General features: G+C 36.7%; 1 protein-coding gene across 1 annotated transcript in view; it reads left to right on the top strand.

Annotated features, from left to right (window-relative positions):
• The first annotated feature begins 1,880 nt into the window (after positions 1-1,880).
• Positions 1,881-16,635, top strand: part of COL6A1 (collagen type VI alpha 1 chain) — a 49,883-nt gene continuing 35,128 nt past the window's right edge. Inside the window, exons 1-11 of the mRNA XM_026707719.2 lie at positions 1,881-2,211; positions 3,636-3,768; positions 5,725-5,925; positions 10,072-10,231; positions 11,071-11,181; positions 11,401-11,421; positions 12,673-12,693; positions 12,788-12,832; positions 14,257-14,310; positions 15,222-15,266; positions 15,361-15,387. Coding sequence (XP_026563504.1) covers positions 2,103-2,211; positions 3,636-3,768; positions 5,725-5,925; positions 10,072-10,231; positions 11,071-11,181; positions 11,401-11,421; positions 12,673-12,693; positions 12,788-12,832; positions 14,257-14,310; positions 15,222-15,266; positions 15,361-15,387 — 927 coding nt within the window. The 5' untranslated portion in view covers positions 1,881-2,102. The remainder of the gene's footprint in view (positions 2,212-3,635; positions 3,769-5,724; positions 5,926-10,071; positions 10,232-11,070; positions 11,182-11,400; positions 11,422-12,672; positions 12,694-12,787; positions 12,833-14,256; positions 14,311-15,221; positions 15,267-15,360; positions 15,388-16,635) is intronic.

Genomic DNA, 16,635 nt, shown 5'->3' with positions numbered 1-16,635 from the left:
CAATGCTCATAAGTGTGAAAAATGGTCATAAGTCACTTTTTTCAGTACGTTTAACTTTGAATGGTCACTAAATGAACTGTTGTAAATCAAGGACTACATGTATCTTAGTTTAAGTGGTCTTATTTTAATATATAAGAAAGTTTGAAAATGATTCTTGCAGTACTGGGAGAAAGTATGTGGATCATGAAAGACAGAGCAACTGGAACTACAATTCTATGAACATTTACTTAAAGCAAGCTGCATTAAAAAAAAAAAATTCTCTTGAAAGTAAACCACATGAATTATTGGGGACCAATAATTCATTTGCAGAGCAAAGTAATTTGTTCTCCCCTAACCCCAGATTTTTTTCTATCACATCTACTTTAGCACCTAATTAATATTAACTTTATTAAAATAATGAGAACAAAACTTGATGATTTGGGATTTTCATGGGCAGAAGAAAAAGCGGACATTGGTAACCCTATAAAGTGAAAAAATAACACTGTCTAAAATGGTCTAAAACATAATATTAAGTTGTATTTCCTGGAAGTCTTAGATTCCACAAGCAACATTCAGGGATTCCAGTGAAAGATTCTGCTTAAATTGTATAACTGTAATATTGATTGTAATGTTTTGTTCTAATAAAATATGTAATGTGAAACATATTTATTGATAAATTCCTCATTTATTTTTCACATTGAGAAGAGTTCAAACCCAAATTTTGAAGACTATTGTTCTAAGACATTGTTTCTCAACCTCATCAACTTTAAGATATATGGACTTCAACTATCAGAATTCCCCAGACAGTGGTCACTCAGTGATCAAAGAATTAATAGCAAGGTTAGGACAGCCACAACCCATGAACATTTAAGTGCAGGTGGAATTTTTCTAAGACATAGATAACATTTTCACCTTTCAGTCTCTCACTTACTGCCATTTGATCTTGATGGATAGAAACTCAGCGTTTGTATCACCTATCAACTACAAGAAAATAAAACAAAACTACGTCTGAATGCTAAAACAAAAGTTTCCTGCTCTGTAGTTCTTCCATAATTATGGAAAAACAAGGCTCCACAGTGTCAGAATACATTGCAGAGAAATCTGTATCTTACTTTGTTACTAATTTAGGCCTACCACATCTGGCTTGCAAAACTCTGGAGGCCTAGTAGTAGATGGCAAGAAAAAAGGGACTTTCTCCAGTATTTCTATTTAATCTTATCTTTTTTAAAACAAGCAAAAGAGTAAATTAATGTGCAACATGAAACTACAGAACGATCAATTTGATTTTGCATAACATGGCATCTGAATCCAGCCACTGTCGTTTGTAAATCCCTTAATGTTCTATGAATTCAGCCACCATGGCTTATAATAAACTATGAAAGTCCAACATATGAAATCAGCCTATCTATCAAATACTGATCTTTAAGTCAATACAAAATGTTGTACTGTTACTCTGCAAGTGGACTGAGAGCTATGTTTGTTTCTGAATAGCCACTGTTCAAATTTACTAGTTTGTTATTACACAAGTTTGAGTTTTACACCTTCGACATTCTTTTGATACAGCATTACCTTCCCATTACATCCTGCATGTTGAAAAACACACCATTACAGCGTTTTTCACATTCCTCGAGTGGGTTGTGATCTAAAAGCTTTGCTGAAAGTGTGGGCACCAAGTCTTACATCTCCCTGCTAATATAGAAAGGCAGACAAGAAATACTTTTGCAATTAAAATCAGAGATGCTCCAATGCAAATTCAGACCCTATAGAAACATGCCTCTCTACTTGAGGAAGGTAGAAGAACAACTGTATTAAAAAGAGCTATTTCCAAGCAGACTGGGATATTTCATGACTCACCAGCTGGTGCTGAGAGTTCAACTGCAGCAGAGGCCGCCTGTTCCCTCCCCTCTGGAAGGATTTCTCTGGCCCCTTAGACGTCCGCGGCCGCTCCTGCCGCCGCCTCCGTCTCTGCCTCTTTCCTTTCCTTCCTACTCTTTTCGAAACTCAGGGAAAGGATAGAAACTTCACAAAAAATAGCAACTAAAGAAACTGGGTTTGAACTTTCTCTCGCTGCGCTTCTTTTGCATTTTCAGATCTCACCAAATGCTAACTCCGCTCCGTGCAAGATGAAGTTAGCCTGCATCTTCCTTATTTTTCTATTTCAGGACTGTTTTTTAATAAAGAGGGTTCTCGCTCAGGGATCACAAATATCCAACAGAGTAATAGCCTTCCAAGGTAAGAGAATATGTTTCTATGGTTCTGGTTTCTCCAGATATGCCTGCTTTAATGGACTGAAAGGATGAAGCTGTTAATCGTAACCCAACCCCTTTGCCGTATTCTTTCAGTACAGATTTTTGATCGTGATATTTTGTTTAAACTTTTACTTACATATGAATTTGACAAACAGAAAATTAGATGCAGGGTAGCAATGTGCATCCCACCATGGTAAGTAAGGAATATTCGAGGTGCAGTTTTTAGAGAGAGGGAAAGAACTTTCTGTGTCCCGCTATAATGTAAATAAATGCGAGCTATATCTAAAGAGCTACATGTAAAGAATATGCGTTTGGTAGGCATTCCAAAATATAAGCAATATGCGTGCTTTGCAAGATTTTTATTTCAGTGATCAACTGAACTGCCACGGCAAGTAATTTTAATAATACCTTATGCTGAAGAAATAGGCAGAACCGATAAGCAAAATAAAGAGCGTTATTTTATAGAACAAAAAAATCTCCTTGACAAACAATGCAGGAAAGTGACCAGTTTTGAATTATGGATAGTAAAGTAAAAAGGGGAAGGAAAGAGAATATTTTTATCCTTGTTGGAAATTAAAATGTCCCAAATATAAAGTCAAAGGAGTAGAGAAGAGATAATTAAGAAGAATGTTTTTCTGTAAGTACATTTTTAAAAAGTACATTTAAAATAGTCAATGTGTAACTTGCCATATATGAGTAACTACCGCAAATTTTCATTTGAGAAATCAACTTTTTCACTGGAGTATGTGATTTTTACCTGCTGATTTTGAAGGTTGTGAATTTTGTGATCAGATTGTAATAGGCCACCCATGTATGCAAACATAATTTTAAATGCCTAGGATTTTGCCATGCTGAAAGGGCAATCGGCAGACATAGCCCCAATTTGATCCTCCATTGGTAGGTCTCTACCCATATTAACATCCCCATAATTCTAGTGGTTGTGTCAATTATGTTTGATGCTGAAGGTGAAATTACATTCTCTTAAATTATATAGAGTTATGTCCTTCAAATTGGTTTTCTTCACTTCCCCTGTGTTTCCATAGCTCCTTGTGTTATTGCCTGCATACCTGATGCATTCTCTTGCAAATATATTAATAGATTATGTAGTGATTATTCTCCTACCAGTTTTCTAAGAGTGGAGTGGGGCTAAGAGACCCTGGTTTGTCTAGGCCACAAAGTGATCTCAGAGCAAAAACAAGTCTATATAATTTGTTGCTAAGGTTGCATTGGTAAGTAAGCCACAAGGAACAAAGGAGATCTTAGTTTTGAATAAATCTGCGGTGTTCTGTGACTACAGCTTCCTTCCATATATATATAACCTGATACATTGAAAACTTTCTGATGAATCTTTTAATGTAAACATGTTAACATTTTATTTCTAAACTACCTATTTCTAAATTTTAACAGATTGCCCGGTGGATTTGTTTTTTGTCCTGGATACCTCTGAGAGCGTTTCCTTAAGGGTAAAACCTTTTGGTAGAGCCAATGTTGACAAGATCAAAGCATTCACTAATCTATTCATTGATAAATTAAATGACAGGTACTTATTGTATACTCAAGTTTCTTGAATGTGGAAGTTATTGTAAAAAACATTATTATACTGATTTGGAAAGTTATTTTTCTTGGCTACCCTGCTTTTTCTCTCTCTCTCTCTGTCTCACACCTCCAACATGCATAGACATGCACAGGAAGAAGAAAGGAAGTGATTTCTAGAGAGGCCATCTTGAAATTAAAATGGGCCTACAATGTCTGGGCAATCAGAGACTGCTAAAGCCTGCACAGAACTACAGAGAAGCTTTTGGATGGATATTAATATTTTTGAATAATTGTAAAAGGATCTGACATTTTCCTAAGAATTAGAATAAGCAGTACTTTTGCATTCATTTTACACTCTAATTAGCAAATAATAATGATAGTGTTCCTTCTAAAAATGTTTCTTCAAAAAGTTCCCTAGTCATTTCATTTATTTTACAGGGTTTGCTGTTTCCACTGATTGATAAAAACCCACACCCAAGGAAAACTTTTTTTTGCATATATTCCTGGGCCAATCTTTTTACTTTTGTAGTTCCTTTCTGAATTGGAAGTTGTGCTGAAAAATGTTCAAGGGAGCTGAATTTTAAAGTCAGGAGGCAACAATAGAAATATTTTTTAAAAGGCAGTTGTAGTAGAAATTCCAATATCGTATATTTTAAAATAGTATATTTGAAAACAGAACCCTGTTTTGGATTTGGCCAGATCCTGATCCCACAACCCTAACTAGCTTATTTATTTTTTAACTATCTAGGTGACCCACATAGTATTGAAATGCAAGAAATCCAGCTCAAAATTTTTAAAAAAATATATTGCTGCATTATGAGAAGAAGCAGTCTTTCTCCAAATCGTATTTGAACCTTCCACAAGTTTATCGACAATTTTTATGCTTCATTGGGCTGAATAAAGGCAGTGTGTCTACAAAACATTGCTCCTATGTTTTAATGTTTACTTTTTGAGTGTCAGGGAAGGAAAGGAACGAGATGAACAACTAAAAGAGGTAGAACAGTTCTGTGGAGCACACAGATGGAGCAACCAGAGGCAAAGGTGGTGGTAAATACTTATCAGATATCTGTCTGCTTCTCTGGTGACTGGAACAGACCTAAAGCTTTGGCAAGAAAACAGACAAAAATGTTAGGGGACCATTTTTTAGATGAAAAAGATCTGAACTATCTTTTCTACTGGTGTGAAGAAAACTTCTGAATAGGATCAAGCAAATGAACCATTCTATTACCATCAGTCTGGTTCTGTGCTGCAAAAGCCAAGACTACAGAAATCAAGCAGTCTTATTTTTCCCCACTCAGGAAGAAATGGTCACAAAATAGCAATCTAAATACCACTACAGAACTCCAACCACAATGATTAGATGCTACTAGCATTTGATGGAGCCTGTACTGTAGTCCAATTGACAAATCTCAGCACATGCTTCCTATATGGGCTTAGCTGCAGTGGACAGAATCATGTATGGAATAGGGTGACTTGGCCTTGCAGTGGTAGAAATAAAATAGGCTATTACCTATTTTCGTTATTGCTAATGCTGAAGATGGGATGCATTTTCCCTGGGAATATCACATCATTGCTGAAGTTCTGCCTCATTGTGGATCCTCAAAAGCTAAGAAAAGTTTCTTTACTTGCAGAATGATTGCTGGAAGCCATTTCATTTTAGAACTGAAAATATAGGCTGCTGTTGGAAAACCAACAGAATCCAGCCAATACGCAATATCATCTGATTTAAACTGAGGCGGGGGTTCATTCCTGTGGAATGAACTGGTTTAGTTCTATAACATCCATGTTCTTCATCCATATTCACTGTTCTGATATGTTCTACTTTCTCATTTTCTCAGATTCCTGTTTACTAGGAATCTGCTAAAACAAATAATACTTTACTATTACTGAGGCAAAAAAACATATCTAGGGAAAAAGGGATACATTCTTCCCACTCATTCCCTCCCTCTTCTTTTTACAGATACTATCGGTGTGACCGAAATCTCGTGTGGAATGCAGGTGCCTTACATTACAGTGATGAGGTGGAACTCATCAAGAAACTTACCCGGATGCCCAGTGGGCGAGCGGACTTGAAGAACCGCGTGTCCTCAGTAGAGTCTATTGGGAAAGGCACCTATACTGACTGTGCCATTAAGGCAGGGCTAGAAGAACTACTCATTGGGTAAGTGGAAACCATAATTCTCATTGCACCAATAGAGAGCAGGAAAAATGTGTTTGGAAGTCCGCGCACCTTTAGAAGACAGAGACCTTAAGCATTGATACCATCATTCTAATCCTAGAGGCCCAGCAACTATAGTAAACAAGAGACTTAAGAGAGAATTCCAACTACAGTATATTCTTGCAAAACAAAAAAACAATACTGTTTGAATATGTGAGCTTGCTCCATCACAGGAAGTTTTACAAAAAGGATTGGACGAGACAGCCATTTGTTTAGTTTATTTTACTTTACTTCATTGTCATTACACCTCATACAACAAAATTAAATACCATCTTCAGTATACATTATGACTGAAAATAAACACAAACACACATCTTTCACATTCTATACATTAAATTGAAAACCCCTGATGTTGCTTTAATTTTTCACTATACAGTAGAATTCAGTAGAGTTACTGCCCTGGGATAGAAGCTGTTTTTCAGCCTATTTGTCCTTGTTTTTATTATCCTGTACCGTCTGCCAGAAGGTAATAGTTGAAGAAAAAGGGTGCCTAGGATGAGATGGATCTTTGAGAATGTTTCAAACTTTCTTAAGGCAGCGAGAACTATAAAGCTGTTCCAAAAAGGGGAAAGAGCAACCAATGATCTTCTGGGCAAGAATGTCAAGAATGATATAGAGTTTCCTGCTTGAGCAGGATTAGGTTGGACTCCAAAGTACCTTCCAGCTCTTATTCTGTTATTCTGTTGTATGGGGAAAAGCTTGGGATACATTACATAGTATTTGTTTTACAAAACTTTAATTTTTATCAGTACCAGTTTTTATGTTTTTAATGTACTTGCATCCCCTTCACTCTTACACACTATAGATAACTACCAATCCCTTGGAAATGTCAAAATCATTTGACCCTAGATGATCCTAAGAAGATGTCCCCTAAAGGATCATTGGTGGGCCAGGCCTGGGCAAGCACAACCTAAGCTGAAATTGGCTCTTTTGGAGCAGAAGGGGGCAAGATGGAAAATAAATTTAATATAGAAATTTTAAAAATGCAGGAAGGGCAGATGTTTTGCACATTTCCACAAACCTTTTGCAGGAGCTGAAACCAAGAATTTCAGTGTTTACACTGAAGTGTTTACATCAACATGACATGTTTCAAGGTAAGCAGCAAGGTGTCTCTGTATTCATAAATCTCATCTGTAGCAAGATGAGAATTATTTTTTAATTGTTAAGATGGATGCATACAACCATAAATAGAAATAATCACATACATATTTTCCATCACATTTGTATTCTTCCCAGCAAAATTATGTTTTTAAATGGAAAACCCAGGTAGTCTTTCATGGAGGAAGCAGTTTTCATGTTAGCTTTTATATTTGAGTCAGTGAATGAAATGGACTTTTTTTTTCCTGTTTAAAAAAAAAACATTCATCTCCTGGGTGAAATGTTGAGCTGGAATGTGTTCCATCTCTGCATGTATGTGTTTATCTATTTGCAAATTAAATATTTGTCCTTGGTCTAATATTACTTAGTGATCTGGCTTTCTTTTAGTTCGGGGAGAGGAGTCGATTTTTGTTTTCTGCTTAAACTACAACAAAATTATGCATAATTTAACAAAACGTTATCATTTTCTCAAAGTTGTAGGAGCAAATAAAACTGTTACAGTTACAAGTGTGTATGTGTGTGTGTGTGTGTGTGTGTGTGTGTCCATACATGGAAAATTGGAGGAGAAAACACTCAGATACTTAAAATATCTCTATTAATTTTAAGACCGGAAAGAAATGACTTATCATATATTAGGTGACTATGGAACTAGCTATATCTGTAATAGTACTATAAAATAATAGTAACTGAGATTACAATCTATGAAGAACTAAGTATCTGCATGTACTTTTGCAACTGAATACTATCGTGTTTTCCCAAAAATAAGACCTATCCCAAAAATAAGCCCTGGTCTGATTTTTAAGTGTGCACCTAATATGTGCCCTATCCCAAAAATAAGGCCTAATGAAGGGATGTGTGGCCAGCACAGGAGGCAGCGAGTGTCCATGGGCTGATGGCGTCTGGCAACAGCTGCAGCCTGTTCAGTTCAGGTGAGCTGATTATCTGTCCAAGCAGCAGGTGGAGCAGAGGCAGGGGGAGACGCATGACCTGGATGCATGGCACAGGCTGCAGAAAAGCAGAGAGTTGATAGGCCAGACCAGTGGGCAGCCACGGGAGGCTCTATGCGATGGCACTGGCTGCAGAGGTGCGGGGGGAGGGGAAGGCAGGTGAGCCATGGGAAAGCTGAGTGAGAGTCAGTGGGCCAGAGCAAGTGGACAGCCACAGGAAGCTTGTCTCCACTTGCTGCAGTGCCACTGTGCTGAGACAAGCCTTTTGCAGCTGGCAACCCGCTCTGGCTGACCGACTTTTGGCTTTCCTGCGGCCCACGTGGTGCGTCCAGATTGCCTGTCTCCCCCCCTTGTACCTCTGCCTCCGTCTACTGTTTGGATAGGGAATCAACACACCTGCGCTGCATGGTCTGTGCAGTCCGAGTGCACCAACCAAGGGGCCGGCGGGCTACAGCTGCCACCTCTTATCCGCGCTCCAGGGAGCGAGGTGCCCAGCTCGGCTGATCAGCCTGAAATCATGTTTTCCCGAAAATAAGCCCTAGTGCTTATTTTGGAGCCCCCCAAAATATAAGACCAGGTCTGATTTTGGGGGAAACACAATAGTATATCTCTCCTCATGCTGCAAAATCAGATTTAGATCGCATTCAGATACACTTTTAAATATGAACTCTACTATGTTTTTCAAAATGACTTAAAATGTTTCATTGAGACTTTCACCCGGGGTGGGATTCTACCAGTTCGCACCTATTCACTAGAACCAGTTGTTAACATTCTAAGCAGTTCAGAGAACCAGTTGTTAAAGAAATTACTGGCCTAATCCTGTAAGGAAGGCAGGAAGGAAACATTCTGGTATTGCTTACAGAAACTGCCTCTCTGTTAACCCTTACTATATTCTTGGCAGGACTAAACTTCCTGTCTCAGGAACTTCTCTGGAGTTTTTTCCCCTCCTTTGCTGGTACTTTGCTTGTGTGGAGTGACCATTCAAAGTTACAATGGCACTGAAAAAAGTGACTTATGACCATTTTTCACAATTATGACTGTTGCAGCATCCCCACAGTCATGAGAGGCCAGGTGAGGAGATGCGTGCCTCGATGTGAGTGATATTGAGTTGGCCACGCCCACCAACTAAGCCACGCCCACAGAACCGGTTGTTAAAAAGTTGAATCCCACACCTGCTTCCACCTCTGTACTGAGCATCACATGACTTCTGAAGGTTTCATTCCCCAGGGCAAACAAAGTTATAGCATAGTAAGGATCCACTTCAATCCATGGATTTGAACCTTGTCTTTCCGATGTAGTCCTTTCTCTCCATTGATACCTGTCAAGGCTGCCATCCCCCAACTACCTGTACTAGTTTTCTGAATTATAAGGTAGAAGCCCTTTTAGCTTTTACTTAAGATTTTACTGATATAACAGCAAATATTATCATTATTATTATTATTATCTCTTTTATTCATTAAACATGAAACTCAGTCAACTGAACATTTAAAAATGTATCACAAATACCAGTAACTGCTGCTAATGGTTGATATGGGTTGCTGCCAGTGTCCTAAGTATCAACCAAGTATCTTCTTAAACTATACAATGTTCTGAGTAGCGCAGTTTTTTTGCAGTTCCACTGGTGTTATTGCAGGAAGTTGTTTTGTAAAATTCTTGGACATGATACCAAGTGCTCCTATGACAATGTGTATCACTGTTACAAGTTTCATCCGTAACCGTGTAATTTCGATGGCAAGGTTGCATTATTTTGTGATATTATTATTATTATACACAAAAAATGACAGTGTACACAGCAAATGAGATAACTATGTGATGATATTATTATTATTATTATTATTATTATTATTATTATTATTATTATTATTATTATTATTATTCCCAGTTTTGCCTTATCTATCTCTCTGACTATGTTTCTGTGTCTTTGTCTCAACTCAGGGCATAATACACTAGCAGAAAAGATACACTCCAGAGCAACCATTTAAGATTGTGATGTGATGAGAGTAATATGGTTTGTTTTTCATTGGCTGATTTTAATTTTTTTCAGCGGATCTCATCACAGGGAAAATAAGTATCTTATTGTGGTGACAGATGGACATCCCTTAGATGGTTACAAAGAGCCCTGTGGGGGACTGGAAGATGCTGCCAATGAAGCAAAGCACCAGGGGATCAAAGTGTTTGCTGTTGCTGTATCTCCAGACCATCTGGTATGAAATGTGTACACATGGATGATATTAGAGCAATCATTGTCAATCAATAGAGATTAGACCAGTGACAGCTCTTGCTTGGGGGATGTGCTTGTTCCTATGATTTTGCATAAGTTGCCAACCACAGAAGTGGCGCTCTTTGCTCTAACCCTTGAATGTAATAATCAGAGATGCTGCCCTCTTTGTACAGCATTTCCTAAAACTATATTGGTTCTGATTTAAGCTGGGTGAAAATAATAACTCAAAATGTGCTGATCTTAAAGGTGCAATATATCATATGCTTAATTATGCCAGGTCAAATAATGTACACGTGGGAAAATGAATGCAACCTTGTGTAATCTTTAAAAAGAGTTATTGGCAATTTTTATTAAATGGCTGCTCAGATATTTCAGTGAGCAGCAAATCTTCACACACACAAAAAGTTGATAGCTGTGGGTCAATCATTAAGAACACTTTTCCATGCATTCTTTCAACTGAGATGTGCTTCATTTGGCAGAAAGGAGCAGTAGGTATAGAAAATTGCAGAAAACATGCAAAGACGTATATGGGTGCAAAGAAATTTTTTCAAGTATTACAATGAGTGCACATATGTTAGAATCTAAAGTTAGCTGCCCAAGTGCCTCTCCTCCCCTGCAGGCGGAGGTCAGTACGTTTCTTGGCATATTACATAGATAACTATAACCAAGCCTTACAACAACACAGATGAGTGGAATTATATTTGGATCCTCATGTGAAGATTACAGTACCAGCAGTCTGTGCAGCAATTCGATCAAGCTCATTGCTAAATTTACAAGCTGACATCTGAAAACATAGTTTTGATTTGGTTTATTTTATCCTAGGAATCCAGGTTAAATGTGATTGCTACAGACCATGACTATCGTCGCAATTTCACAGCAACTGTACCACAAAGCGATATTCCTAGAACAATTGACACCATCATTGAAATGATTGTGAGTCTTAGTGTTTCTTTTCTATTTACTAGATCTACTTGAAAAGAAGATATAAAAATACAGTAATATTCAAGTAGATGAGTTTTCTTCTGTCTAATTTGCTTTTGTACAGCAATAATTTTATATTTAAAGATATTTTCCTGCTGAGTAAATGTATCATGTATTGGATATGCTATCTTGATTATTTCTGCTCATATTCTTCCTTATTCTTTCTTTCAGAAAGATAATGTGGAGCAAGTGGTGAGTTTTTTTGGTGCTCTTTTGTTCATTCAAAACATTTTTATCTTGTAAATTTTCTAATTTCTTGTCACTGTTTTTTTGCTAGTAAACTTTGAACTAATCATGCCAATGTTAATCTGAATGCCAGGATTCTCTCCTATTGCCTATGATTAAATTAGTAAGAAGGGAACAGCAAAATGTTTTTGTCCCAAGGAGTAGAAGGAAGAACCATATCCTGCACCAAATTTACAGCCCTTTGCTCAGATCACAAAGGAGGATTCAAAATCTTAGTCTCCTATTTAAAACTTAGCACAGATGTAAGCTCTGGAAAAATGTAAATATTCAAGAATTTAAATAGTTTTTAAAAGCTTATTTTATAAAAAGTGGAATTATCAGCAAGTTAGTATTTATATCCATCTATTTGGGGTGGGGGGGAGTATTTCTGAGTAAGTGTAGGCATTAAGCATGAATGGTCTTGGGCCGCAAGATTCAGGCCAAAGAGAATTTGCATAGTTTTCTACTAAAAACATTTCTTTGGCTGTTTGTCAACCTGATCCAGCTTCAACCTTCTAGTGCAGTAGACTGGTCTCAAAATGGAGGCTCCAACATGTGCTCAGTAACTCAAAAGTATGCCATCCTGGAGCTGAATGATAGTTTGCATTTTGCTCTAAAGTGTCTCATTTACATTGGCACTTGGCCCAGTCTAATGCATTCCCTGTTGTCACAAGTGATCAGATGTTTTCATCCTAAAGCAGAGAATAATGGAAACATAGCTGAACTTCTTAAGGCTATCTTTCCTCTTTTCTTACCATGCTGGATATTTGCATATTGACAAGTCCTACATCAACACAGAACATTTCTGAAGAGAAAATAGAGCAAATAGCAAAACAAACAATTTGATGTGATTATTATGTTGCCTTTTGTGTTTGTCCCCTGAAATAAATCCACACAACATTTTTCTTATATATTTTTAACTTAACACATTTAGGCATATCCAAGCAACATAACTGTTGGGGTTTTTTTTGTTGATGATTGTTCAAATGGACAGGAAACTAATCTAGAAGCTTCAACCATTATGTCATATGGCACAGCCTCAGTTCCTGCTAGAACTCACCAGCATTGTGTGGGAAACTGTATCTTAATTGTTCTAGCTTATTGAAAATGAAGGGATGAAGGAATGCTTTTAGATTAGAACAAAAGAGAAATGTACTCAATCTATAAAAATGTAAACTTGGTAACTATTTTAAATGTGTCCTTTTATTTTGTCAACAGTGCTGTTCCTATGAATGTCAGGTGAGTGTTATTATCCTGACAGCCCAGCAGTATATAAAATTTTGCCTTTTACATTCCTGTGCTCTAATCCCAACTTTTGCTTGTTCTTTCTTAGCCTCCTCGAGGGCCTCAAGGCCACATTGGGGACCCAGGAGAAGAGGTGGGTGTTTTCCTCACATTATCAGTTCTGTAAGGCTACATTTAGATTGACTGCCAGGCATCTGATATAACTTACTGTCACCTAAAAGGTGCAGTGGAAGGAGGTGATTTATGGGGACGAGAAGATCAGACATTTGCAAACGGCTCATAGCCATCTTACCATGGTTTCATGTAAGCAGCCCTTTGAATTGTTGATGATCAAACCCAGATCAAGAATGATAATTGCTGCCATTGAGGATTTAATTCTGAATGTATGAATCAGAATGATGTAATCTGGCTAATGTACAGTTAAGCTCTGCCTATTTGAGTCCTCAAGTTCGGGGGCAGTCATGTGATCATATAGATCAGTGGTAGTCAACCTGGTCCCTACCACCCACCAGTGGGCGTTCCAGCTTTCATGGTGGGCAGTAGGGGTTTTGTCCCTTACTTTGTAAAACACCATTACTGTGGAACCGGTGGGCAGTTAGAGAAAACTTTACTATTAACAGAGATACAAAAGTGGGTGGTAGGTATAAAAAGGTTGACTACCCTTGATATAGATCTATGTTATCTGAACTAGATCAATATGTTCATTCAAAATTTCATTTAAGAGTTGCCTTATGGACAAATGGCCTTGCATTTAAGAATAGAACCTTTGACTGAGAAGCTTATTACTTTCAGGTTAGATTGCGACCTGAAAAGAACTGAAGCCAGCCAGTTCTCCCCTCTGTGAAATGACTAACTTGACACCTTCTACAGTGTGCACTTTTGTCAATAATAATACTTCATTCAAAGCCTTTTCCTGCCCATCCAATTGACAGAGACATCAGAAGCTATACAGTATTCACTTTCATTCTTCTCTACCCATAGACACAGCTATGAAAACCTTTCCATTCCAGATTAAGGGAGTCCTCTCCTTAAAGCAGGGATCCCTAAACTTGGCAACTTTAAGACTTGTGGACTTCAACTCCCAGAATTCTGAAAGTTGAAGTCCACAAGTCTTAAAATTGCCAAGTTTGGAGACTTCTGCCTTAAAGACTTCTCGGTTCCCATTACTACTTTCTTCTTCTTGATGTACCTGCTAACTCATATGTATAGAAATAGTCTTTGGGGGGAAATAGTAGTTTCACATTTTGTAGAAAATTGTTAGACTTTTGTAACTATTTACTGTTGTTGTTTTGGAAACATTTGTAAAAAGTGAAAAGATACATTAAAAATTAATGTTATGTGTGGTGCAATATTTGGCATTTGCCCAACAGTAAAGGGAGGTGTTGGACAAATGCCAAATATTGCAATACACTTGAAATTGTCCTTTGGACTATGGCAAGAGCATTCATAACAAAACTCCTTTTCTTCTATGGTTTTTAAAAGCTAAACTTTACCTGAAATGTAAAGTTAAATGAAAATTGAAAATAGAATCTAATGCTTACTGATATTTTGTTTCAGGGAGAAAGAGGGAGACCTGGCTTGCCAGGAGAAAAAGGAGAAGCTGGAGACCCCGTAAGTAGAAAATACATTTGACTTTGGATGGAACTTACTCAAAGTAAAGCTGAATCTTATGTAATACTGAGTTTTTAATGTATATTCTGAACAAATATGGAGTATTTTTTTTTAGTTGGAGGGCTGCATTCCTCCCAAGGGACATTTTCTGTATGTGAAGACTTGTGAGATAACATTAATCAATTTTGCAGACACGCCATCTGTATGTCAGCATCTTCCTGAAATTGCAAATTGCCAATGAAGTTACAAGGAGGGGTGAGATTCAGCCTGTTTTCACCCATCCATTCTGTTAAAGCATCTCATGATTCTTTCTCAGATCATCAGTATTAGGTCTAGTACGCTGTGGTAGAATTTAATACACCACTACAATATAATAAAACTAGGGGACACTTCTATAATTTTCACAAAGAACTGTAATCTTCAATCTTCCGTAGTCTTCAAAAAGACCCTTATGTAAATCAGGAGATCACATCTGATAGGCACTAATACATTTGTCACTGAAGTGTTTTTGATAAGATAGAAAGCTTTAATCTGAAATTCTGAGAGCACTGAGCTAGTATGAATTCAAAAGAGTTACTTCTGAATAGACACATCTAAAATTGCATTATTAAAGAAACCAGGTTGGATCCAGCCATGAGTCTGTTCTACTTGTATATCATAATCCAACTGTATATCAATCTGTTAAGATACATGCATAAATATGCTTTCACGTTTGTGTATGGGAAAGCAAGGATGGATTTCAAATCAAAGGACTTAAATGATTTAAACATATTGTAAGAAATTGTCAAAAATCCAATTAACACAAAATTATGGATAAAATTATTTTCCCTACAATCTTGAAAGAATTTCCCAAACAAGAACCGGATTTGAGTGCAAAGGGATTTATTGTTTGAATGTTATTCTTTACCTAGGGAAAGCAAGGTGACCCAGGACCTATTGGCTACCAAGGGATGAAGGCAAGTATAGTTTCACTTATTGTTTTCTTGATTTTTTTTTCTCATAATTTTATTTATAATATATCTGACTTTTCCCTCTCCTTCTCATTTTTAGGGAGACAAGGGTACCCGAGGGGACAAGGTGAGTTGTGTTGATTAACAGTGCTACAAAAGCAAATGAATCTGTGTTGAATTATTGGGGAGCAGGAGGAGTCGGGACTCCAAAATTCAGTGTTAGAGTATGCCATGTCTAGGGCCAGTCAAAACATCACAAGATTTAGCCTTGATCTAGATGTGCATAATCTAGATCAAGGGGTGTGCATAAGCGCGCCTACGTGCCTATCGTCCCTGTCCTATTGTTTCTTTTTTTTCTCTTATTCGTATCCATTTCATGTATTCATGACCATGTTTATACTTATACCCGTTATCTAATAATTGCTTGACAAAATAAAATAAAATAATAAAATAAATGTACGCTATAAACCAAGTAAGGGGATATAAGAACTTTAAATTAATTTGGTTCTACTTGGAATTGTTTGGATTTGAGATTCCCACTGGAACTGTTGGGCAAAGAAACAAATCTTGGATTCTATTTTTGCACATTTATTTATTTGCTTATCAAATTTATATGGCCACCAATCTCACGAACAAGTGATTCTGGGCACGATATATTAAGGATAAAAACAATATGTTAAAACAATAAGTTAAAAAAAATTTTTTTAACAAATTTTATTGATTTTCAAAAAACTACACAAACAAACAAAACATAAAACATAAAAACTTAAAGCATCTTTTCTGAAAGCAGCTTGATCCCGGGTTACATCTCTTCGTACAGACACAAATTCAAATTCATGCTCATTTTATATACCATTCCATATCTTATTGCCATTTTACATTTTCTATATAGTTTCTCCCCTCTTTTAACTTGCTTAGTTTTATTTTATTTATCTCATCTCAGTTCAAATCATTATGTTTATTATTCTTTGTCTGTCCTGTTTCCAGCTATCTATTATCCTTTCTCTTTAAACAAAATTTCTCCTGTACACTAATTGGAGTATGACGCCTCTTTCCCCTAAATTTATAACAATATAGTACATAATTTCCATTTGGATTCTGCTTAGTACATTCTACAGTTACACACTATATTTTTTTTAAAAAAAGTTATGAATATGTAATATAATTAAAACAACAATCCATACCAATTCAAATCTATCATTAATATTAATATTCATTTAAATCTTGAACATTTTGCACATTACTTTTGAGTTAAATATCATATTTTTATGGGAACACTTATAAACTTTCCATAATTATTTCCCCCCCACTTCACTTGTATTTTAAAACATTGTGTCATTGAAATGTTCCTATTCCTTCCTACTTCAATTCTCTC

Source organism: Pseudonaja textilis, chromosome 1, assembly GCF_049901715.1.
Source record: "Pseudonaja textilis isolate UNSWEBS1 chromosome 1, rPseTex1.2, whole genome shotgun sequence".
NCBI classification, from domain to species: domain Eukaryota; kingdom Metazoa; phylum Chordata; class Lepidosauria; order Squamata; family Elapidae; genus Pseudonaja; species Pseudonaja textilis.
Note: the sequence above shows the minus strand (reverse complement) of the source record. Positions and strands in the feature narration are given on the sequence as shown.